At 41.8% G+C, this 25,273-nt stretch overlaps 4 protein-coding genes across 5 annotated transcripts; 2 read left to right on the top strand and 2 right to left on the bottom strand.

Annotated features, from left to right (window-relative positions):
- Positions 1-2,457: 2,457 nt before the first annotated feature.
- On the bottom strand, positions 2,458-15,681 carry LOC136435219 (centrosomal protein of 41 kDa B-like). 2 transcript variants are annotated; one of them, XM_066428518.1, is made up of 12 exons: positions 15,562-15,681; positions 15,407-15,470; positions 15,175-15,222; positions 11,600-11,661; positions 8,268-8,331; positions 7,702-7,858; positions 6,889-7,058; positions 6,530-6,597; positions 6,081-6,195; positions 5,419-5,589; positions 4,681-4,737; positions 2,458-4,387 (listed from the first exon to the last, which is right to left on the bottom strand). In XM_066428518.1, the coding sequence occupies exons 1-12, from the start codon at positions 15,604-15,606 to the stop codon at positions 4,281-4,283; spliced, it is 1,128 nt and encodes a 375-aa protein (XP_066284615.1). In that variant the 5' UTR covers positions 15,607-15,681; the 3' UTR covers positions 2,458-4,280. The 2 variants fall into 2 exon arrangements, with proteins under 2 accessions (XP_066284615.1, XP_066284614.1); XM_066428517.1 differs by lacking the exons at positions 15,175-15,222; positions 15,407-15,470; positions 15,562-15,681 and adding an exon at positions 11,797-12,514.
- A 1,181-nt stretch (positions 15,682-16,862) lies between these two features.
- LOC136435217 (KICSTOR complex protein kaptin-like) lies at positions 16,863-18,866 on the bottom strand. The gene has a single exon (XM_066428514.1). It carries the CDS (start codon positions 18,790-18,792, stop codon positions 17,443-17,445), a length of 1,350 nt encoding a protein of 449 aa, XP_066284611.1. The 5' UTR covers positions 18,793-18,866; the 3' UTR covers positions 16,863-17,442.
- A 323-nt stretch (positions 18,867-19,189) lies between these two features.
- Positions 19,190-23,329, top strand: LOC136435214 (kielin/chordin-like protein). The gene is made up of 7 exons (XM_066428511.1): positions 19,190-19,467; positions 20,039-20,197; positions 20,497-20,859; positions 21,216-21,359; positions 21,684-22,040; positions 22,404-22,547; positions 22,784-23,329. Exons 1-7 carry the CDS (start codon positions 19,260-19,262, stop codon positions 23,017-23,019), a joined length of 1,611 nt encoding a protein of 536 aa, XP_066284608.1. The 5' UTR covers positions 19,190-19,259; the 3' UTR covers positions 23,020-23,329.
- Positions 23,330-23,454: 125 nt separating this feature from the next.
- LOC136435216 (uncharacterized) lies at positions 23,455-25,186 on the top strand. The gene is made up of 3 exons (XM_066428513.1): positions 23,455-24,037; positions 24,515-24,658; positions 24,955-25,186. The coding sequence occupies exons 1-3, from the start codon at positions 23,848-23,850 to the stop codon at positions 25,152-25,154; spliced, it is 534 nt and encodes a 177-aa protein (XP_066284610.1). The 5' UTR covers positions 23,455-23,847; the 3' UTR covers positions 25,155-25,186.
- The last annotated feature ends 87 nt before the right edge of the window (positions 25,187-25,273 follow it).

Raw genomic sequence — 25,273 nt, 5'->3', positions numbered from 1 at the left:
GCCCCCAAAAAATATCAATAATATACACAAATTACGATTTTTCAGAAGAAGGCAAGGTAGTATTGATATAAGGACCCAGTTTCTGGTTAAAGGTAAATGTTGGAAGGTTTACACAACAAACTACACATTTTGAACCTCGGGAATGGTTCTGCGCACAACATTTTCTACCGAAAAAAATGACATTATCATTTTAATTAAATAAACATATGGATGTAACGTAACAATATCAAATTTACTTAGACGCAAAGACATACATCTAATCTCACTTCCCTGCAAATTTGAGACGTTTTGAAATGTGTATGGCCGACTTATGTCCATTTTCACTCAGGACCCCAAGTGGTAGCTGAATTATCCTTGGGACACCTTAGTTCACTTGAGGGTAAGTGTGCACCTTGCTAAGTGTGCGGGAATCCTTGTTTCTGTGTCATTTCTTTATCATTGATGTGGTCGTAAACTAACATTTGCAACAAAAACCATCCCTCCGATCAATCACGCCCAATATTACTGACTCCAACAATTTCTAATCCAACATCACATTAAATAACAAATCTATATTAACCCTCTATCGTTGGGGATCTTGTCGTCCCTTACTTTTCGACAAGACCACAACAACATGATGCTCAGTGGACCTTGCTCGTCCTTTAGTACAGTGGGCCTTGTGTCCATTTGTGCCAACGGCAAAGTCACAACACCACCACACTAATAACATTCATCTCTTAATCATGAAATGAGTGGCAAAAACCACCCCTCCGGTCAAAATTGTCGCACCTAACCCGAAACTAGGAAAGATATAGGGAACCAACATTAGCGACAAAAACCACCCCCAATATTGTCGATTCCAACACTTTCTAATCCAACATCACATTAAATAACAAATCTTTATTAACCCTCGGCCTCTATCGTTGGGGATCTTGTCGTCCCTTACTTTTCGACAAGACCACAACAACATGATGCTCAGTGGACCTTGCTCGTCCTTTAGTACAGTGGGCCTTGTGTCCATTTGTGCCAACGGCAAAGTCACAACACCACCACACTAATAACATTAATCTCTTACACCTAAAATGAGTGGCAAAAACCACCCCTCCGGTCAAAATTGTCGCACCTAACCCGAAACTAGGAAAGATATAGGGAACCAACATTAGCGACAAAAACCACCCCCAATATTGTCGATTCCAACACTTTCTAATCCAACATCACATTAAATAACAAATCTTTATTAACCCTCGGCCTCTATCGTTGGGGATCTTGTCGTCCCTTACTTTTCGACAAGACCACAACAACATGATGCTCAGTGGACCTTGCTCGTCCTTTAGTACAGTGGGCCTTGTGTCCATTTGTGCCAACGGCAAAGTCACAACACCACCACACTAATAACATTCCTCTTTTACACCTAACATTAGTGGCAAAAAACACCCCTCCGGTCAAAATGGTCACACCTAACCCGAAATTAGGAAAAATATAGGGAACCAGCATTAGCGACTAAAACCACCCCCAATATTGTCGATACAAACACTTTCTAATCCAACATCACATTAAATAACAAATCTATATTAACCCTCTATCGTTGGGGATCTTGTCGTCCCTTACTTTTCGACAAGACCACAACAACATGATGCTCAGTGGACCTTGCTCGTCCTTTAGTACAGTGGGCCTTGTGTCCATTTGTGCCAACGGCAAAGTCACAACACTACCACACTAATAACTTCCATCTATCACACCCACACATTAGTGAAAAACACATCCCTCCAGTAAACATGGTCACACTCAACCCACAGCAAGAAAAAAATTAGCAAGAACACAAAAAAAAAGAAAACTAGCAAGAAAAACACCCCTCCGTCAAAATAGTCACACCCAACATTAGCGACAAAAAAACCCTCCCAATAAAATGGTCACATCCAACATGGCGGCCCCCATCCTTGGATGCAAAAACAGAACAGGTTTTGCTATCGCAAACCTGTAATGATGCTTCTTGATATACAGCCACACTAAAGTAATTATGTGGATGACGTTCTCTGGAGACCCCAAATCTAATGCGAGAGTTCAGAACAAAAGATGTTGGGGATGAGAGGATCACAAATGCAAGCCAACACTTTCCCAAGTTATGCTACCCTTAATAACTGACACCATTCCAACACGTTATCACTGATTATGCAAACAAGGTCCTCATTTGCATAAACTATATCAGTTAATAACATTCTCTACCCAAAGAACACAAGACATCCAAAGGCAATAAATCATGCAAATGAGGCCATGGGGCCCATAATCTAATAATTTCATTTTCCCAACACCTAACAAATACAAATATCATTAAGATCCATCCACAACTTCTCGAGTTATGCTTTTCACAAACAGACCTACACACACACGTACCCGAAAACATATACTTGAAGAAGGTAATAAACTACTCATTCATTAATCACACATTCACCTCAGCATTGGAGACCAGAACACATGATACAAAATGGTGTCATCTTTATTCATTATTACCACTTCACACAGTTCCCAGACAACTCTTCACATGTCTGTGATATACTGTTCTTCAGCCAACACATGCTTTGGCACTTACAACAATTTTCTCCTCTATTTACAAAGTCACACACCATTATCGAAGTGCAAAGTTAGCCTCCATAGGAAGCTGAATGTTACATGTAGTATTTCAGTACTGCCTTTTTCCTTTCTGAGTGTTTCTCTACTTGCTGTGATGGCTTCTGTCTTTTCAGCAATTGCCAGCAATGAATCAGCAAAAAAAGGCTGTATAAAAACACTACATGAAGTCTACTATGGAGGCTAGTGCAAAGCACCACTTCTGTAGCTTGTTAACAGGTTTTGTAGCACACAGTAAATAATATTAGAAAAAAAAAAGCATTGTAGTACTGTGAAAATAATTGTGGAGTTAGCATCATGTGTAAGAAAATCCTAAGTACAAGTCATTATCAATTGAGCAATACACAGGAAAAGGTGTATATGAAGTTACTCGTTAAGTACCTACAATACTCACATTGTAATAAATGTTGCTAAGTCCTTCATAGCTACAAATTATGCAAAAACATAATATTTCAGACAAATTTTCTACCTACACAACGTTTGGTGTAGCTATTCAATAGCAAATTCATAAATTCTGATATGTTACCAGTTACAGAGTTAGTCAAGTTTCCAGGATATTGTGCCAATTTTCATCTTAAACCAAGATGTTGTCAACAACATGTTCACTGCAACTCTTTTGTAATGTTAGAAAATATCTACTTAGAAATGGCATAAATATGGAGTTGTGACAATAACACATTGATATTTGATAAGAGCTCATACCATGTATATCAATTCACCTCATTTCCCAACCAATGTAGCACTAACCAGTCACAGTTACAATGTATGCAAGAAAGTCTTAGGAGATTTTGAAACAAAAACAATACTGTTAAATCATACACTTTCCTGACTTTTGGACAAAACTTCAGGCACTTGGAATGTGCATTTAAATGTTCTACTCTATAACAGCCTCTAAATTTCCTTGAATTAATTACTATTATTGATAACAATACATTGTATCAACAATACACAGCAAGCCTGTACATGTATAATACACACTGCATTAGGCCAAAATAGTTTCACGTGAATCAGGCTTCTGACTGGAATGTCAATCTTGCCTCCAGGTAGGCCATTCATATAGCAGCAACAGCACGAATCCTCTAACATAAGTCTAAGTTAAGAGTTATATCCTGTTTGGTGAGGCATGTGCAGTGTCACATACATGTATCTCACCTGTTCGATTTTGGGACAACTGAGACCTGGAGATACATGTATTAGTGTGAACCAGGGCTGTCACCAGCTTTACATTTCTTTCCATCCCACTCGTTGTTTGGGCATGGGAGCCCATGTTGTTGATCTGTCATTCTAAGCTTAAAAATTAAATTTCCAGATTTTTTTGGATAGATGGGGTGAAATTTTTGTCTGTCCCAGGAAGCAAATTTCTGTCCTGGGACGGATGGATGGTCCTGGAGACAGCCCTGGTGTAAACATTACTAACTTTTGTTAGAAAGGGTATTAGATATTCTTCTCCTCTCGTACAAGTGTCATGGCCAAAACATTTAATCATGATATGTTCTTATCTGATGGCTTATAGCTTTACCTTTTCAATATCACACACCTCTGTATTTTTACTGGCTCAGCATGCTAACTGTTAATTTGCTGTGGTCTCTTCACATGAAGTCAAAATATGTGCTACCAACAGTTCAACTTCCCAAACAGTGTTCCTACCATCCCTCCCCATGGTTTACATCTGTCCCTTAGGTAGGCTTCCATGGTTTCCCTCCCACTGTAGTGTTGTTTGTCCGGGATGTCATGCTGGCCTGGGAGTTTCTGGATGTGTTGGTAGACATTCTACTCAACCGACCTGGGGAGAAAGATCAAATTATTATACTGTATCATCTTATGTTTTGATTTCTTCTCCACAGAGCAGAAAGGACATTTATAGCAGCAATTTGTCTATGGAATTCCAACACTGTTTGCAAGTTTACACAGCCATGTTTGAGAAATTTTTATGTCATTTTCGATAAGGGTACCTCCACAAAACTCTTGAATGTCCAGAAAAATCTCCTTTGTAAGCTGGGAGGGGAAAAGTTGTAACTGCTTAGGACCTTTATATGTTCGTGTGATAGAAATTAAAAGATTTGTAGAGAAACTTACTTCCAGTGTCACTTGGGATGAGACTTTCATCTAACTGGTTCTGTATCTTCTGGATATGTGCAAAGGAGTTAAGGGAAATCACCATGATAAACAACATCCTGGCACATGCAGATTGTAAATGAACAGATCTGTCTGCAACTTGTTGGTTTAAGTTTTACAGTGAAAGGTCAACTAAGGGCAGAGAAAAGCATGTTTTCCAATATTGTCTAAAGTTTGTCAGCATACCACTAGGATCTCCTCTACCTCACATCATTACACTGTCCAAATGTTAGTCTCAAAGACTTTCTACAGCAACAGCTTCTTTCCAAGTACTGCAAAATTCTGTCCCTGACAAGTGTTTCCCTCCCAAATACAACCCACAAGCATTCTAACCTAACATTCACCACCTCTTCCTAGTATAGTCACCTATATCAGGAGTCCCACCAACTTACGGTAAATGCGTTTACGTTTGCGTGGTTTTTATTTCGCGCTATGGGGAAAATGGAGTGTTTGCTGTGTTTTTAAGTTCGTGACAGCGCTATAGTCACATACTGCTACAGTATTGGACAAAAATGTTTGCGGCGGTTTTAAGTTCGTGGTGAAACAGTCGCCGCAAAAACCGTGAACTCAAAACCACCAAGAACATTTCTGCATTTACAGTAATTCAGTGGCTTCAGCCTTGCCCTGGGCAAACTTGATTTAAAACAAAAAGCTCCAAGAACTTCTGATGACAGCGCCATCCATGACAGTAAAGGATATCATCGGGTGTGAACCTCATCTTCCTGCCTGCAGGTGTGTTGTTTGTGGGGACTGCCCGGGGGGTGTTCTTGGTGCGGGGAGTCTTCCCTTCAGGCTGGGCAGGCTGGCAGGACGGAGGCAGGCTTCCTGTGAAGAATCCGTCTGGAAACTTCTGGGAAAGGACCTTCATACCTGAGAAATGGATCAACACAGTACATTTAGAAAGGTGGTTAGAACACATCAAGGTAAATTTAATACAGATAAAGGTCTTTGCTGCTACTGTACTTCAATCTTCTCCCCGCTGCCTAACCTCGTAACCAATAGAGAATTGGGTGCCAAATGGCTACTTCAATGTTTTCCTCTAATATATAAAGAAATGTTATACGTAGACCTATTCCAAACAATACGAAGCAAAAAAATACCCATTTACAGTATAATCTAAGAAAAGGAAGATAATGACAAACGCTTTACTTGAAAGGAAAGCCCGAGATGCTAGATGTATTTCAAGTTCACATTGTCAAACAAGACTTCATTTAACCACAATTAGTCACGACATTCTTCAACATATGATGGTAAAAAAATTATACAACAGTTACAGTGTAAACATCATAGGCAGATATGTGTTAAGATGGGAAAGGATCAAAATCCCCAAGAGTGTCCAACAGAAACATCACACCACTCACCTCCTGACAACATGAACAAATTGTCCACACCCCTCTCCACCAGCGTGGTGGCTGCATGCGGAGCTAATCTCTCATCTTCATCATAAATTATGATGATTTTACCTACAGCGTTTTTCTACAAGAGCCAGGTTAAGGAAAACAGAACAAAGCATGTAAGCTATGGCATACATAACATTACATCATAAAGACATGCCATGGTGCACTGTAAACCATTTTTGACTGTCTTATTACAGCGCAGCCAAAGGATTTTGTGACATGCACCCTTTAGAATATCTAAGAAGATTACCTCATCACTTCTCACTAAACAATTTCCAATACACAAACTTATAACCTAACATTGTGGGATATGTTACGATGACTGAGTACTAGTACTATTCCAAGGCCCTACTGATAACATCTGAATGCAGGCTACAAATACAATAAACCATCTATAGATATGACAAGGATACATATTCTAGTAGCTCCTTGCTGAATGAGTTCATGGATCGGGACAGCATAGCGGACTGGTAGTTGTATGCTGGAAAAAAACAAGAATCTGTCATTATGAAGATACATGTATCATCACACCTGCATGCTGTAATGCCTCTATATATACTAATGTGGTAACTTGTACTCAGTAAGTCTGTCCAGCACAGACCAAGTAAATATAATTATAAAGAAAAGACTCCAAAATGTACAGTCCTGAAAAGAGGAAGTACCGGGTACTGTATGTGTATTTGAAGAGAAAAATAGGCATGTGGCCTGTAGAGATTTCAGCTTCCTACAGTAACTGGAGATAGGTAGGTTAGGGGAGATCGCATCTTCCTACCTCCAATGATGTGACACTGTTTGTAGGAATCCTCATCCCGTATGTCCAACACCACACAGGGACTGTTCTTGTAGGGTTGGTCTATCTTGTCCACTTGTGGCCTGGGAGGGGGGTTGTGTGTGGCCTTGTCCATGGCAGTCATGTCCACCTCACCCATACCTCGGATTACACTGGACAAAATACACAAACACATGATAATTTCAAATAGAAAAAAAACTACTAAGATGTTAGATCAAAACTATTCTACAAGTGGCCACACTGGAAAATAACAGCTTTACTTCTAAATACAAACACTTTGAACCTTTGCCACCTTGATACATGACCATCATGTGTACTGTCACCATAACGCATAGAACAAAGTAGTTAGAAAAGTTGAAGTGCAGCAAAAGTTGATAACCTAGAACCTACATTGGCTATAACTAAAAATACTAACACCTCAGAGTCACCCAAAGATATGAGACACTGCGGACTTGATGAATCTAATGTCATAAGAGATGGCACTAAGAGTTACTAAACCATGATGTGATCGTGAGTGCTTTTTCTGTACTGGAAATGAAGTTTCAGTGTTGAGGTTTTTGGCCAATCAGTGCCATTGTAAGGCTTACCCATGGATACTCCACTGACTGTCATAGCTGGCAGCACTGCCAGGGATATACAAAATATGTCAAGTTAACATGATTGTCATCCTATGCAATATCATCATACACTTCCTACCCAAACATCTCATGTTCATATACGTATAGTATCATTTCTCCAAATCCATAGCAACAAGTCATGAACAAACCACAGGACCAGTTCATCTCCCGAGCTCACCTCTGTAAGGTTGACCTTGGTGATTCCACCTCGTTCTGCCCGTAGTCTCCCTCCGTCAGAGCAAGGGACGGGACGGGGCTGACTCGTGACGTGTCCGCGTCTCCCCTGATGTTTGCTAGCTCCAGGTCTGTGGACTGGGTCTGCTGGGATTGGACATCTGGGGGAACAGCAGGCATTTAGACAATGCAGATTTGTCTAGCAATTAGACTATATGAAAATGCAATAGCACAAATCATACTATTTATAGTATATTATATTATACAGTATCTTAATGCTGTCTTTCATTTCTTCTCATGAAATTAGCAAATCACCAATCTGAACCTACATTTGCATGTGAAACCGTCTTAAAGTTAAACACAGGCAAGTTCAATATCTAAGTTTATTAGAATATGATTATCGTTCAAAGTTATATATCAGCTTCCGGCTACACTATATACATCCGGCTGCAAACAGCTAAATTTGGGACTTGATAACTGTGAAAGTATACTGTTTTATAAGAATGGGTACCCACTGTAACTACTGCCCCTAAGGCTGACTAAGCCATGGGAGAGAAGAAGAAGACTTACCGATTTCCCTAGCATCGTCCTCTGCCTCCTCCTCCATGTTACTGATGTTTGCTACCTGCAAGATCTGGGGAGGGACGACATAAGGTGTCAGCAAATCATCTCAGACATTCATAGATATACTGAGTTGCGTAAGGTCACTGTCTTCTAGGATTTTTTTAAGAACGGGCAAATCTACAAATATTGGACCCAAAACAAAAGCACACTGGTACTTTCTTCCTAGAAATGTAATAATTATCATCTGGACAGACCACTTAGTTAACCACTTATTCAACAAATCCTTCTTACATGTATCTGTTTTTACTTCATTTTCTGATCTAATGATTTGTAGATAGTGATTAACTCTATTGTTACAGTAGAATATAGTGATTAACCCTATTGTACTGGGTAGCTAGAAAAATTGGCATGTTCTATCATACTATTAGTATTATCCCTTGCAAATACATTGTACGTTTGAATTCCCCTAAAACTAGCATTTATTATAACATTGATTACATGTTTCCAGAAAAAACTGTTAGCGTTACTGGGAATAAGTTAATTTTCTTCAAAATTATGCAAAACATTCTTTTCAACCACATTTCTGCAAGCACTTTCAATTCAGTTCTATTCAAGACTGAGGTCAACCGCTGAATGTGTAGTGACATTTGATGGCAAATGGGAGAATAAGAATCTCATTAAAAATTGATGGCAAAACTCTACCCTACCATTAGGCTGACAAAAGTGCTTTGTCATCATAAAGTGATTCTGGGAAGATAACAGTGAAGACGCACACAAGCACTTAACCTGCTGGTCATAATATGGTAGTGACATTTCTGTGGATTATTAATATACATTTCATTTCTTGTTTCTTGATGACAAGGGGGTATGGAGAAAACAGCCCCCCATTGTCATACTTCCCAATTCAAGACTTATGTGTTCATAATATGAGGCTATTGTTATACTATCACATGATGACATCTATATTTTATGTTCAAAAATGTGTGTGTGTAAGGGTGTGTGACTAGAAGTGCCAGTTTCATCTTTCATTCATCATAGACGACTACATTTTAGCTACTGACACTCATTCTACTTTAATTTCTAGCGTCTTTTGGTCAAAATGTACTTTATCAGACTGTACTGTGTTACAAGTAAGAATGAATTTTTAACAATGATTAGTACATTTTAGAAATTTCTGATCATCCATCATTCAAAAGAAGTCATTTAACAGGTCAGTGCTTTGACGAGTCTGAGTCTTTGCTTAAGCAAGAAAAATATGTGGCTGCTTGCTGGAGTATGCTGTTCTTTTCACGTGTGACTGTACCTGTAGGAATGTGTAAGCACTACAGATAATCCCAAAGAACAAATTTCCCCACATGGCTGGACTCAGTCGCTGCACACAACCTGCAGACACAGGTAACCCTGACAACATTTCACCTGGGTTAATCCTCATTCTTCTCCAGCACGGGCCTGAAAGGACCTCTGAAAGCAGGAGAATGGCTCCTCAAACACTAAGTGGCCATCACAAATGCACAACTGTTGTTTCTAGTGCATGTGTTTGGCTAAGGGGTAGCACCAATGTTATTCTGGGTGAAAAGGAAAGTTTCCCTGCAGTTTTTTTGCTTGCCAAAAAATAGCAGTTATAGTAACAAAGGCCAGGTGTTCTTTCCCACAAACTCAAAGAAAATTACCACACAAATGATCTCATAAATTCCTCATTTTCATGGCCACATAATCATAAAAAAGTTACATATACAAACACATATAAGCGCCATGGGAGAGCTGATACGTTCTTCATCTTCTATTTTGTTTCAGTCCAAGCTATCATAAACGGCATGTGAAACAGGGAAATAACTAAAGTGGCTCACAAGGTCAAAGGTGCTCTCAGGTTTCCAGTACCTTCACATTCATGTACTGAACGTGCCTTATTACTGTGTGGAATACTAGTCAAGAGCTTTTATACTTCAGACTCCTGTCAAATCAGGCTTGGCCCTTGGCACAAGTGTTTCCTGCTTAGACAATTATTGCCTGTACTGTAGGGCCGACCAGAATCCACAATGTGTATACTACCCAGAACTAGAAGTATGCATGCTCCCACGTCTCGAACTGAGTCAATAGAAACCAAATGGATCTACCTTTCAGACAGGGACAACTTAACAGATCAAAGCTCAGCCATTGATTTTTCCATGGCTGTTCTGCTAATGGGGGCAGTAAGGTCTAATCATGTCTCTTTTCCTCTTGAACTTTGGAACCAATAACCCATGAAGTCAGTGGACCAGTCCGGTTTGCACAGCACTTCTGGATAATGAAACAAAGTCCTGATATTTCACTAATAAAGCAACTTATCAATACTCAAATGCTACTGTCTTTTAAAGCAAACAATTTGGTTTTAATGTTTCTATAATCTATGTAGGAATCAACTTTTTACAACTTATGTTTTAGGAATTGTCTAGTGATAATTCTACATATATAGAACACCTGCCAATTTCCTTACAAGTATGGCAACTCTCCGAGGTCAGAGTTTTGTGTACAGATTAGCATTTCAGCAGATGGCTTAATGAAATAACATAGCGGAACCTGTGCAGGGCCTTTCAACCTCTAATCCTTAACCAATGAGCTTCTTCAACTTTCTTGATTGAAAAAAAACACCTGATAAGTCCTGCACACAGTAGTCTCATGGCAACAGGCATTGGCTTCTTAATCCCTCAGAGCTGATCCAGCTTAACACTCCGAAAATTAAATAGATGGTCAAACATTGCAACCAACTCCATCCTACCTGTATCTTCACCCTTCTGTACGTCTGTATGCAGTGTGTATGTAGCATACTAACAGAGACGTTATCTTTAACAAAATCTTAGAACCTACTAAGATCTCCTATAACAAAAGACGGGAGATTCATCAAATGTACATGTACAACCATCCCCAGTATTGTTTCATTGTAAATTGAACTCAAGCCAATGTTTTTTACACCTTGCCAAAGGGCTAACACACATAGAGTTTGCTGATGGCAACACCATAAAAATTCCTTGCCAAGTAATCAGTTGTTACTGAAGTTCAGGGTCAGTTACTGCTCACTGCCTTCCCAGACAAACATGACTGAAGTGTACAGAGCCATGACTGCCATGCACAGTTCTGTGGGATGACCCAGTTCAACTGACACTGACTAAGGGGATTATGTTCCGCTGTCTTAAGAGGATGTAGGATCTTCCCTGTATAAGGTGTAACCTTAGAAAAACAAACAAATATAAGACTAACCCAACCGGCAACACTGATACAACGCCCACTATCTGAGACAGCATACATACATGTGTACATGTACATTTACGTACAAATGTAACAGGTAAGCAGACAGAACTCACCAATTGAGCAAACGTTGTGGGTTTCATCCTCTTGAAGATCTCATCCCTGCGATACTTGTAATCTGGGGAGAGAACAGAGAACCAAATCAATGGATAGCCCAGAATTTGTTTGTTCAGCCCGCCAACAGTGCCTCTGTATGACTGAAAAGCCTAGCAACAGGGAGAAAGTGGGAAAGTTTGGTAGGTAACAGCATTACGAGGGTCATAGCGGCTGGGATGCTCGCTCAGGACGATGTTCAACAGTCGCTGTGCCTCCTCCTTACGCCGACGGACCCAGTACGTCGTCATCTCGCACACCACGTAACTGGAACTGGGCAAGAACGATACACGAACACCGGGGACTGGCGTAATGTGCTGATACACAGTGCCGAGAAAGGGCATCGGGTGTCGCTAGGGGCAATGTACACATCATTAGTAATGCAGGGGGATCACATGCGAGTGTTAGCAGGACTCACACACTATCAAAGCACAAACAAACACGGCATTTGTAGAACAAAGAAAGACATTAATTAGCAGCAATGGAAGGTGGTAGATAAACAATTTATTGTGAAACGACAATACCAACCCCGACAGTCAGGAAAACACAAAGATTCCAGCGCAGAGGCATGGGGAAATGATTGCAGATCATACAAACAGTTTGAATGGGCCTATTGACTATGCTGAGCTGGAGTCAATGGGGCTTGTAGGGAACAACATAAGCACCTTTATTAACAATTCAGACTGGAGAAATGGCTGGCAATGTTGGAGTTCTATTAGTTGCCATACCAACGATGCAGGTCATACAAAGGCCAATGGGAATGAATGGTACAAATGGCAGGGATATATCCCACCTGAGTGGGTGCCTAGGGATTATCTGTGGCTTACACCCATTGGGTAAATTTGCTGATGATGACAATCACATTGGGGTTCACATACAGGTGTCAGTTTGCTGAACCACCTACTGTCAATATACTGTCACAGGTGGAATGGTAAAAATGTCTATTCCCTGCAAAACTCTTGTGAATTTCCTAGATAAAGAATAAAACTGCATATCACACTATCAGATCTTCTCAGTCCCCTCACCAAAACTTTGTAAGTAAAACTTTAACCTTGGATTGTAGGGTTTACAACACAAGACTTTTGTCTACTCCCTATTCTCAGTCACAATGAAAATTCTTCCGTATCAAACTACAAAAGCTTAATTTTTCGCACCTGTTGGGAGTTGGACCACGATGTCAAACACAGCAATTAGCAAGTTTTTAAACAGTCATTGTCAAGATCGTGGTGTAAGATTTCCCCAGATCAAATATTGACATATCATGGGCCAGGACATTCAAACAATATGTTCTGATAATAGTACACTGTAATCAAATGTTGTCATCTTTGCTTAAACATGCAACCAGATAAGTTTCAAAAGACGTTTCCAATGTCTGAGAATGATTTATGAAAATGCAGGGGGGACATGGTCAGCCCGGTAAGTAGGGTGGGTTGCACGAAAAGGACTGCATGTAGTATCATTGCCAGGATACATCTGGAGTGTTTTAACACCACAAAGCCTGGGTGCTGTTCGATTACTACCAGGGCTCCTACTAGTACACTAACTACCCTGTAAAAATCCCGGTAGCAAGTGTAGGAGCCCCTGTAGTAATCAGACGGCACCCAGGCCAACCTTGGAAAGCAATACATGGGAAAACATGTCAGGGCTCGAAATGCTGGGTGCATGTGCACCTAAAGTTTAAGTACCAAATATTTTTGTAGGCTGTAAGGTAGAGGTAGTACTGTAAGGTACAGTAGTATACAGAATATTCCTGAAATCTAAGTATCAGGAAAAGCACATAACCATAAGCGTTGTACTTTGTATGATATGTTATTACCGACACTTGTTTAAAATGTTGCTGAATTCAGCTACTGAATTTCAGATTGAAGTTCTTAAGACAGGCAGTAGAATTTGTAAATATGTTTTGCTGCTGACAGTAGTTTATTTTATGGTGTGCAACCAAGATTCTTTCTGTGCACCAGTGCACCTATTCCCAAAAATGAATTTCCCGCCCTCCATGTCCATCCATCATGTTTTTAATTCACATCTCAAAAGTAACAGTATGATCTGAAAAAGCTTCTAAATCCTTGTTTCCAGAATCAACAACGTATGTGACTCTCAAGTTCTCAACTTGAATACCAGTCAGTTGAACAAGTTAAAGCTTGAACACAAAGGACTTCTACATTAAAAGCATTCTTTTACACTTGCTTCCCAGCTTCCGGCCCTTTATCGTCATTACACAAATAATCCTGAGATAGCAGATGTATTTATTACTCAGGTGCACATTGTAAAAGCTGCGTAGCTGTAGCCATGGAGGATTAAGGTTGTTAGGGATTAACAATGCACGGTGTACGCAAGTGAATGACCTGTGATGGCAACAGGCCCCTTCTAAGGCTTGTAGGTCACTAATCTGTACTGACCACTTAGATACACATTAGCATGTTACTATGCAACACTTGTAGTAATGACAAATGGAGGGAGGAGATTTTATGTAGTGTCACTACTCAGAATCATTGTCTTACCTTTTTTTACCTTGGGCACCACAATTTTCTTTCAAACAGGTGCAGGTATTGCACACACTTATGGTTACTCAGCACTAGACAATTGACAGGCAAACACTTTCAATCGTTCTCCGCCTATAAATATACATGTATTTCAATTGTGCTTTGTTGTGTGAGTGTTGAATAACAGAAAACACTAGTAGCTTTGGAATGCACCTAAACCCTAACCTTAGAACAGTATGCCTACATTGTATTGAGACTAATATCATAACATTGAAAGCGACATTGATACCAGAATTCCCCATACTGAATTTCATTTTCAATCACCATAAATATGCTTTTTTATACAAATATGATGACAGTTTGAACTTTCATACAATGAAAATGTGTTCCTGTTTAATACATACTTTATTCTCTAAGCTTGAATTACCATACCCAACAAACTACTGGATACCAGATACCCAAAATAGTAGCCAAGGGATACCCTTGGCATTGATAATGTTACCAATGAACATTTAAAGACACATGGTTAATAAACGTTTGAAAATGTCGCTTTTCAGCATCTACTTACTTAAAAGCATCTTCTTTCAACTAACTGCTGTCAGACAAAAGTCAGCCCACCTGGTTGTCATGGAAACCAGGTACAGCCAGTCCAGGTGTAAGTGACAGCAGCAGCCATGAAGGTATTGTTATCCACACAACAAAGGGTAACAAAATCTGGAGAAAGCTGCCATAGTGTTCATATTCAATGGTCCGTACAGACTTTTTGTCAGAAGAAAAATTATCTGATAACTGAAAGTAACAGCTGGGAAGACAACAGATAGTGATGCCATTTCCTGGTTGGTAAACTCGAGTGACAACACCCGCAGTTGTCAAAACGACGCAGACAGCTTCAACTACTTGTAGTTTGTTTTGATGGCCTTCAGGATGGCCTTAGACAACTTGACGGCTAGAGCCAACAAGTGAAGTCAATTTCAAACCTACAAGGAAAGGATAGGACGTTCCCACTACTACAACTGTCAATCACAAGTTGAAGAGGCAAAAATGAATGAACTTACTGGCTCGGATGTCTTCGATCTTCTTCATGTACTTGGTGAGACTTGCGCCTGAAAATTAACGTTAGTGATTTATTGTTAGTTATTCAGAGTAGGATCTACAGTAAGCCATCTTGACTATGCATTACGATGAATTTATAATACCCAGCATCAAACGTTGCAACAGGCAAGAAGAGACACGACGGTCGCGAACGAATCGATAAATTTGACAACAGAGAAAAGTGTACTGCCTTACCGGTGTCGATCGTCGACTGAACATGCTTGTATTTCGGGTTTTCGGGGATTTTCTTGTTCATAATCTGAAAGGTAAAGAAGGACATGGTTACTGTCTTGCAAATGACACAATCAGACTGGATCTAAGACGTGATAGAAGGAGAAGAGGAGCCTTACGTCGCTTCTCTTCTTGCCGCCGCTCGAGGCCCGGCTGGCCGACATTTTGAAATGATTTCAGTAACCATGCGAACTGCGCATGCGTAATTACTCAGCGCGAAAATTCAAACAGTTCTCGGACTGCCGTAAATCGGCTGGTCGTCGTAAATATGTCCCGTCCCAGGACAGTCACATGGAAGTGGTTATTGGTCATCCTGTCAATAACAGATTTTTGCACTTTTGACAGGATGATGCCCCCACTATTGACAATGTAATCCTGTCAATAGCCCTTTGCCAGTCACACTGCATTCTTTTTAGATGAAAAGCCGTTTTTCATTGTCTAACCTATCACCATTGTAATGAAATTTCTTTTCAGTATGAACTTCATCATTCCTCGCATCCTTGATGGTACGCATACATGTATCTATAGATGTGTTGCTGCATGTATGTATTACAGTGATACTAACGTTACTTGATGTTAGTCAATAGCAGGATAGGGCTTTATTAATTGTTAGTTATTAATTTTTTTGGAAAAAATATGGGTAGACCATCTATCCAGATGAACTAGGGAAGAGTTTCTGGTATGTTGGGAAAATTGCAATTTAAGCACAAACCATGTGCACCAAAACAAATGGGGAAACACCCATTGACGTTACACCAACAGGTGGCATGGTCTTTGGTGCATTGTACAGAAAAGTAAACATTTGAATAATTCTTTTACGTCATGGAAATGTAAATTTGCAATCCTCTAACATAAATGAGCCCCCATAAATGTCAGTGCTTGACTGCACAGGGTTTTAAATGTCCCAAAGGTAATGTTAAAAGGTCAGCTGTTCATGAAAGGATGGAAAATGCCCCAAAAACTTCTCTATCTGGTCCAGAACATTTTTCATTGGTAGTAATGTGATACATGTGGTCAGAAATTCTAGCCTATTATTGCCATATTTGCTGTTAACGTTCCCATGTTTAACTTTTCTCCCATCACTTGATGTCGCTTTTTTCTAGTATTGGTAACGCTACATCATCTGCCAAAGTTCACATGCAATTTACAAATACATATTGTGCAATTAAGTGGGACAAACTGACCTATTCAGTGACACTGCCAGAATTGGGTAATATAATCAGCCAGTGGCCGTCAAGAGGGAGTCAAGAGCTGTCTGTCTAGCTTAAAGCTTAGGTAAAACATAATTATGGGACAGGTAGAAAAAATTATAGAATGCTTAATTGTATCAACTGAAAATAGCTGCAGGGAGATTGAATATCTTGCAACACAAAAATTATTGTTGAACAGATTGAATTTCACTGTAGTTTTATTTCAAATTCTATCGACAAAAGCCAAGTGCTGCTCCTAATTTCCAGTCAAAAATTAAGGTACTGATAATGTTGATGAGGCAGGTAGATATTAGACTCACTGACTGATTCACAAGTACAGTTGAAGATCAATGTCAGTTCTGTATCAGTCATTTGCTTGCATAACAGACAGACATGGAAGACAGAAGAGAACAACAAAGCGGTCCCATTCCTGGAGTAATTGTCATGGTATCGCCTAACCCTTGTAATACATGTAGTAATAGTTAAGTAGGCAGTATCTTATATAAATGAGATTGCAAAGTTCTCCACATAGAAGCAACTTCAGAACTTTTCCAACCAAGTACACAAAAACATTTAGTACAATAATTCCATTTCCTTTAGTAACAAGATGATACCATCACAAAGTTGGTTATCATGATAATCAGGAGAGCTCTTGGGTACTGTTTTTCCTACAAACATGATTTGACACACTATGATGGCAAGAATAGGTAAACTTTGAGGACTATTTTCCATCAAGTTATCCTTCTTATTCATGATTCATTGTGACATACAGTAGTTTCCTGGTAGCACATCATGCTAGTGCCAGCAATTTCATTTACTACCATTTCCTTGCAAAGTGAGAGACTCGAGCCTTTCTGTAACCTTCCCTGCAGCCTCCTCCAGACTGTGCTGTAAGATGTGACACCCTTTTGTTGATATGACCACTAGTTCCCACAGCCCATCCCTTGTCATGTCCAGGTATGCCAGGGCCAGGATGGGATGGGCAAAACTTCTCCTCCACAGGAGAGTGAAGTCTGACTCAAGACTGGCCGATTTTTCTGACGCGACAGAGCTGTTGGACTTGTGTCTGCTTCTACTGCTCCCCTCACAGTACTTGTACACAAGCAGCTCCTGTCCGTATGTACCAATGATGACTTCGTTCCGCCCGTCCCAGTCCACGTCTCCGACGCAGCAGCACAGCGCAGAGTCGTACAGGTTACTCTCCGGGAGGATAGCCTGTCTGGTCAGCCCTCCCAGCATCACCTCTCTGTACACTACAGCTAACTCTAACACACTTGTCACTACCAGGTGGTACTCCCCCTCCTGTGTGGTGTGGATGGCTGGTGGTGGGGCCTTGGAGCCCAGTGCTGCAGGGCAGGGGGTGTCCAACTTGGACCTGTATATCCTGACTGAGGTGATGGGGCCATCATGTTGCACGACTCCCATACACTGGATCTCTTTGGAGGCTTCGTTGACAATAGCTACGTTCACATGGCCATCTTCACAGCCAAATGCAGTGATCCTTTTCTGCCCTCCGACTCTTTGTGTGTCCATCCACACTGCATTGCCGGGAAGGTTGTCAAACTCCGGGAAACAGTCCGTAATATTCTCCTCCACAAACTGGTTCGTTTCTCTGTCCTGTCTGAAGAGGTGGATCTGTTGGTCGTTCCCTCCTAGGAGGAAGACGGTATCTCCCCCGTCCTCGTCACACAGCCTTGTGTGTGTTAACTGGAAGGGGATGAACTGGAGCTCTATGTTACACATGCAGCTCTGTGCGATGGTGTCCAAGCTGTACTCCAGCCCACTCTCTACAGCAGCAGAGTAGATGTTGAGATAGTGTGCAGGGCTGTTGCTGGGATCCTTGATGAAGGTAATGCCGATGACTAAGCCCCCTAACGTTCCGGGCTGAGGACCTTCCCTGTTGAAGGAGTCGATGGAGACGATGTCCGCATCACCTGGGATGTAGGCAAAGTGGACTTCTCTGGACACCAGCCTCACCACGCCCTGTAACCGCTGGTACTCCAGACAGAACATCTTCCCTCCACTGAGGGACGCCACCAGGAGCTTGTTGCCTTCCCATGTCGGCATGGACAACACGGACAAGCCGTAGACATTGCTTTGGGACGGAAGTCGTGAAAAACTGGCTTCGTACATGCCGATATTGTCGCCACAGGCAGCCATGTTTCTCTCTGTAACCTTTGACACGGAGGGTTCGTACAATAACGCCACCTTGAGACGAATGTACGAACTACATGACAGGGATTCACCTGTTGTCGTCGTGACAATAGCAGACGACCAGCTACGCTCATCCTATCTTTGGAAAAATGAGTACTAGTCATGTTTTACGAACTTTCCCAATGATTACTTACCCAATATAGTACAACTCCTCTATGTTGCGATTGGGTCACGTCACGACAGAAAATTTAGTGTGCAAATCTAAAAGTTTACTCTGGCAGCTTCTTCACCGATGCGGTGACGCTCTTCCCTTCATATTTGCTTTCATCCGATAATGTGTTCACCATCTGCTCAGTTTCACACGCCAAGCACAGTGGCATATATAGCTATAGGTTTGGCAGATTGCGCACTTCTCCGCTCTATCTCCCAGACTCCGGCCGCCGCCGCAAGTTGAAACTGCGAAGTGCGACAGTATGGTTCGTGTGTTGGTCCTACTGTCTGCGGTACTGACCGTTCCTGGTGTGTTCACCATGGTACCGGTACTGCGTCAGATAAAGTCTACTTCGCCAGACCCGACCACGACGCCTGTAACCACGACACCCATGCCGACTACTACTCCAAGCGGCTGTATGGGCCAGGACGGACAATTCCACGCGCCCGGCTCTACTTATCACCCTACAGGTATGGGTCAGGATAGCATCACTTATCTGATCATCCACTTTCTCTCTTTTGGTTATTCCTTGATTGTAATCAATGAAATTCTTAGTCTGAATACAAATTTATCTTAGCATACGTGACAATCACGTTTGGTTTGACAAAGAACTTGCAAGTCAAGTGACTGGGCAATGGCCATAATTACTATACCACATTTTGTTTTTTTGTTTCATCTGAAAGGTCTCCGCCGTATACTCGTGCGTGGGCTTTACATTTCTTGGACTCAGACATGCACATGGCGGTAGGCCAGAAACGCAAAAAAACAGTGTTATTGAACCACATGCAAACTTTATAGTGGTCTAGTGAAATACTTTCTATCGGAATGGACTAGGGATTACTGTGCGCGTGAGAATCGGAAAACACACAGGGAGGGAGATGGTGAAATTCAACGCAAATGCTCGAAAAAGACAAAGTAGATGAAGGCAATGGAAAACTGCGCGACATGTTACCTTGTGAAAAAGAATGGACTATATTTTTACTGGTTACAGCTGCATCATTATCCGTGACCCGTCCATTATGATATCTCCTTCAACCACAGGGGACAAGTGTTACACTTGCCATTGTGACTACGGCATGGTCAACTGGTTTGATTGGTCCAGTACTATCAGCGAGAACTGTCACTATACCGACTGCGCATGCCCGCCATGTGTGGATGACGTCATTCCTCCCGGCCAGTGCTGTCCAACTTGCCCTAACGGTGAGCGGATGCTTTTTTTTTATTACAAATATTGAATTAGACGTTTGTCAATAACGACCCAGTGCCCCGATAATCCGCGGGGAAATTTGCTTTGGCAAGACAGTGTATGTTTACTAATGCATTAGCAGACTCGAAGCAACGGCTAGCAAACTGTCAATGTTGCTTGCTGAACACATGAGATATGACCATGACATATTGACAATGAAATGTGCCAGAATTATAGAATATGAATCAGTCGATCAGTAGTTGTATTCCATAACAAGTTCCTAATTCTGCCGGCGAATTCCCGTTATTACCAGGTCACAACTGTAACGCGATGGGGACGGTGATCCCAGTCGGCAGAGATGTTGAAGTGAACGGCTACATCTGTTTCTGTCCCGACACCTCCGGGTTTCCGTTCGGCCGCCGCAAGCGGTCTTCCGTCGCTCGGAGCTCGAGGGGACTTCGGTATTTTTCGCCAGTCTTCGGCGACTGTAGTCGCTTCTTAGAGGCTACCTGCTATCGTCCGACGACGATTCCTCCTACCACAACAGTACCGACAACAGTACCGACAACGACCCCAAGAACGAGACCCACAACAGAACCAATCACAACCATACCGCACGGCTTGTGCTTTACCGACAGTGGGGTCTACTATCCAGGCCAGACCTGGAACCCTTATGGTGGGTACAAACATGTGCATCCGTGTCTTCATTTGTTCTAGACACAACTAGAGTTACACGACCTCATGACTTCGTCAAATGATGTTAACCTTTTCTAATGACGTTTCATAAATGTACTTCATTGATTATGTAGCTATGGTTCTCGTTTGCATAGATTATATCAGTTCATCGCGTTCTTTACCCAAGTTATTCAAATTATGAATTCTGGGCGAAGGTAATAACGCAGCAGGACTAAGGTAATGTATGAAATGAATGGATAACTTCATCTGGGCGGCGGTATATGAAACTACAACCAATACGAACTGTATTTCAATTGTGTGCTACAGAGTACAATATCTACTTTTCATAATCCACAGGAGACCCGTGCCACACATGTACGTGTGAGTTCAACTCGTGGCAGGGTACGGGTGAGGAGATGTGTCACATCGTCGACTGCGCATGTCCAGCTTGTGTTGATGACGTCACCGACCAGGGCCAGTGCTGCCCCAGGTGTCCCAATGGTGAGTAGAAGAACGGAGAAAATGCATCTTTTGTACTTGCTGAGCAGTCCTTTATTGTGACTTTTTTTTATTGGTCCACGAGCACTGTACAAGAAAGCTGCTACAGAGCATGTGTGAATAACCTCATTCCCCCAACCTACTAATGGTGAGAGGGTCTATGTGAATAAAGATAGCTGTGCAAGACTGTAACCTGGAGGGTTGATACTACATGTGACGTTTACGGATAAAACCAGTGACGGCATAGTGAACATTTATGATAAAAGTGTTTATGCAAACTAGTCCTATGGCAAGTTTCTAATTCTGCCGGTAAATGTTCATCACCAGGTCACAACTGTAACGCGATGGGGACGGTGATCCCAGCCGGTAGAGATGTCCAGGTGAACGGTTACACCTGTCGCTGTCCCGACACCTCCGGATACCCGTTCGGCCGCCGTAAGCGGTCAGTTCGGAGGGGCCTTCGGTACTTTTCGCCGGTCTTCGGCGACTGCACTCGTTTCTTAGAGGCTACCTGCTCCCGTCCGACAACGATTCCTCCTCCCACAACAGTACCAACAACGATACCAACAACAATACCGACAACAGTACCGACAACGATACCAACAACAGTACCAACTACTGTACCGACAATGTGCATTACTGACAACGGAGTCTACTATCCAGGCCAGACTTGGAACCCATATGGTGGGTCATGATTCAATCAATTGGTCTCACTTTTGCGATAGTTGCAAAAAGTAATCTGCATCCCTTCCTCCAATCTTTCTAGAGACCATAACAATGAGTGACACATTGTGATACGCGCGATTAGATCTAAAGTTTGATATCTAAGAAAACAAAGACGAACTTGCAGTGGAAATCTTTTCGTACTTCATATGTATGAGGAAAGCAGGGTAGTACACATGAGTCACTGACATTGACATTGTAGATGTCGTAGGATACCACATTCTTATATCACTGTACTTCTGCTTTTATCACCATGACCCGTACTTAGCTTGTAACAGCATAAACGTACAATAAAGGTCTTTCATCAAATCAAATACTTCACAGGAGACCCGTGTCACACATGTACGTGTGAGTTCAACTCGTGGCAGGGAACGGGTGAGGAGATGTGTTACATCGTCGACTGCGCATGTCCAGCTTGTGTTGATGACGTCATCGACCCCGGCCAGTGCTGCCCCAGGTGTCCGAATGGTGAGTAGAAGAACGGAGAAAATGTTCCCGAAACCACGAGAAACATTACATTTAGATTATTCGTTAATTCTAAGTATACTTAAGAAGTTCAAATAGATTTTAATCTCTTGCGACCAACCAGGGTCTACTAATATGATTCTTAACATAGAATACATAGTCTAATAATATGATAGGGTGTTTTTGTCTTCGAAAGAAGTGACGAAAATGTCAAACAACAGCTTTCATTCTTTTTCCAGGAGACAACTGCAACGCCATGGGAACCGTGATCCCGTCCGGCCGCGAGGTGGAGGTGAACGGGTACATGTGCCGCTGTCCGGACCGGTCAGGCTTCCCGTTCGGCAAGCGCAAGCGGGAGGTTTCCGCTAGGAGGCGCCGCTATGACTCGCCCATCTTCGGCGACTGCGACCAGTTTCTGCAAGCAACCTGCGACCCCATCACAACTATCCCGACTCCTACAACCAGGCGTAACTGAGGAATTTGGCAATAAAGGGACAACACTGTCTGAAAAAACATGATTTCGCTTGTTTTTTGTTGGGTCTTCAGTTATTACGTTAAGGTGCTGATCAATTGATAATCCTAGCAAAACGTTGCTCGTCTGAGGACTAGTGAGTTTGTAAAGCTCGAGTAATATCATTCAATCAAAATAATACCATTCGTGTATACGTAATGTCGACCGGCTGTAATGAAATGACAGTGAAGTCACCGCCGACGATAAGCATATTGACCATGACTTTGCCATGTTACCAAACAAAGGTAATAAAAGTCTTATTCAAGGACCAGTACAGAGTAGAAATCATGGGTAGCAATTATGCGTAGTACTCAAATACGGTAGGACGACTTCCTGTTGGAAGCAATTTTTCATAGACAGATAGCGTAATGCTAAAACAAAACCAATGAACCTTGAAGTAAACATCACATCATGAGATGTTTGACAAACATGACAAATATAGTTCTAAGTAAAAGTATTTGTGCCAAGTGACGTCACTCCTCTGAGGCGCATAATCTAGGCTTATAAAGCAATGCTCTTGTGAACTTTTTGTTGAATTCCAACAATGTCCGTGGTAGCAAAGTGACATCGTTGAAAGGTGCTTTACAGCAGTAACAACTCCAGACAGTTGCGTCGATCAATTCACTCTTCTGGTCACGTCAACCTTCACAAAATGATATCTTTAAATAAATATATTCATCCGGTAACTGTTCGTCATCTGCGTAGATTCGCACGGCATAAATGACTAGAAAGGCAGTTTCTGTACTTCACATCAGAACCCCTCTTACATAAGTTGGAGCGCAAGGTGGCAATATGCTCTGTGTGTTGGTCCTCCTGTTAGCGATACACACTGTTCCCGATACGTTCGCCACGGCGGTACAGCGTGCTGGTCAGATCACCATGCCATGGGCGACCACGACTACCACAGAAATTGTCGGTTGTATCAGCTCGTACGACGGACAGGGCCGCCCACCCGGTTCTACGTACTACCCGGACCCTGCAGGTACATGTAGGATAATAGGGATGGGAATAGATATGAATTACTGTGCTTCCAAAAGGAGTTGCATTTACAAGAACAAAGGATTGATAACGCGTGCAATTTTCATCTTCATGTATAAATATGATTTCCAAGTTCTAAAGACAGCAATCAAATATCAAAAGCAATATGTGCTATATTGTGACTGTAACTTAGTGTTTTTTAGTTGTACTGCTGAGATACCCCCGTCTCCTGCTGTCTGTAAACGTTTAACGTTATACGCTCTAGGAGATACGAAACATTAGGTAATATGCAGCAGGGTATGGCAACGTAGAAGAACAGCGTCTCAGTTTTATGGAGGAAACTGTGCGATAAAATGTATACGACAGGAAAACGTTGAAAAAAGAGCGATTGCACTGTAAGAAAAGGTCAATATTTTCACACAACACCACCACAATATGACTGACTCCCCTTATATATGTATACTTCCGACTACAAAAACAGGGTCCGGTGATTGTTTCGAGTGTACGTGTGACAGGGATCCTTGGTCCAATACTGCCCAGGAAAACTGTCGCTGCAGATGTTGGTGTTATTGCCTACCATGTGTCGATGCCATTTCCGGCAGGTGCTGCCCAACTTGCCCAAACGGTGAGCAATTTGCAAACTTTCGTATATGAAAATTATGTGTGTTGAAACATTTAGTCGTTGTCATCCGATGAAAAAAATTGGGTAGGAAGTACTATTTTACGCACATATATCTACAGACATGAACATTCGATTAGCAAATAACGGTCATTTGTATGACAAGGAATGCATGACTCGATAAAATGAGTATCAGAAATCTATGTTTTTAAGGAGAGAGGTAGGTCTATGATATATGTTGATGGGGCGATATATGTAGTACGTAGACATTCCTAATTCTGCCGGCAAATCCGCTTCTCTAGGTGCGAACTGTAACGCCATGGGGACGGTGATCCCGGCGGGTAGGGACGTCGAGGTGAATGGCCACACCTGCCGCTGTCAACACGACACAGAATTTCCACCTCCGCATGGCAAGCGGTCGGCCCTGGCTGGGAAAGGTTCGCTCGCCTATGGCTGCGAGCCGTTCCTGGAGGCTATCTGTGATCCCATCATAACAGGATAACAAAATACAAGGATCAAAGCTGTCCAAAACCCTGCTAGCACTTTAGTTTTTTGTGTGTTCTTGCTTTATGCCCACTGTTATACTATAGTTGTCCAGCGTTGCAGGTTAAATCCTTACTC

This window comes from Branchiostoma lanceolatum, chromosome 5, assembly GCF_035083965.1.
Source record: "Branchiostoma lanceolatum isolate klBraLanc5 chromosome 5, klBraLanc5.hap2, whole genome shotgun sequence".
Classification (NCBI taxonomy): Eukaryota; Metazoa; Chordata; class Leptocardii; order Amphioxiformes; family Branchiostomatidae; genus Branchiostoma; species Branchiostoma lanceolatum.
This window is presented reverse-complemented; position numbering and strand designations above follow the sequence as displayed.

Excerpts from the sequence above, each read along its gene's own strand:
- LOC136435217 (XM_066428514.1), bottom strand. The coding sequence starts at position 18,792 with ATGGCTGCCTGTGGCGACAATATCGGCATGTACGAAGCCAGTTTTTCA.
- LOC136435216 (XM_066428513.1), top strand. The coding sequence starts at position 23,848 with ATGCTCTGTGTGTTGGTCCTCCTGTTAGCGATACACACTGTTCCCGAT. Across the intron at positions 24,038-24,514 it reads GTACTACCCGGACCCTGCAG|GGTCCGGTGATTGTTTCGAG; the intron begins GTACATGTAGGA and ends CTACAAAAACAG. Across the intron at positions 24,659-24,954 it reads CTGCCCAACTTGCCCAAACG|GTGCGAACTGTAACGCCATG; the intron begins GTGAGCAATTTG and ends CCGCTTCTCTAG.
- LOC136435214 (XM_066428511.1), top strand. The coding sequence starts at position 19,260 with ATGGTTCGTGTGTTGGTCCTACTGTCTGCGGTACTGACCGTTCCTGGT. Across the intron at positions 22,041-22,403 it reads CCAGACTTGGAACCCATATG|GAGACCCGTGTCACACATGT; the intron begins GTGGGTCATGAT and ends AATACTTCACAG. Across the intron at positions 22,548-22,783 it reads CTGCCCCAGGTGTCCGAATG|GAGACAACTGCAACGCCATG; the intron begins GTGAGTAGAAGA and ends TTCTTTTTCCAG.
- LOC136435219 (XM_066428517.1), bottom strand. The coding sequence starts at position 11,980 with ATGCCCTTTCTCGGCACTGTGTATCAGCACATTACGCCAGTCCCCGGT. Across the intron at positions 7,059-7,701 it reads CCAAGGTCAACCTTACAGAG|TGTAATCCGAGGTATGGGTG; the intron begins GTGAGCTCGGGA and ends TATTTTGTCCAG. Across the intron at positions 6,196-6,529 it reads GCAAGGAGCTACTAGAATAT|AAAAACGCTGTAGGTAAAAT; the intron begins GTATCCTTGTCA and ends TGGCTCTTGTAG.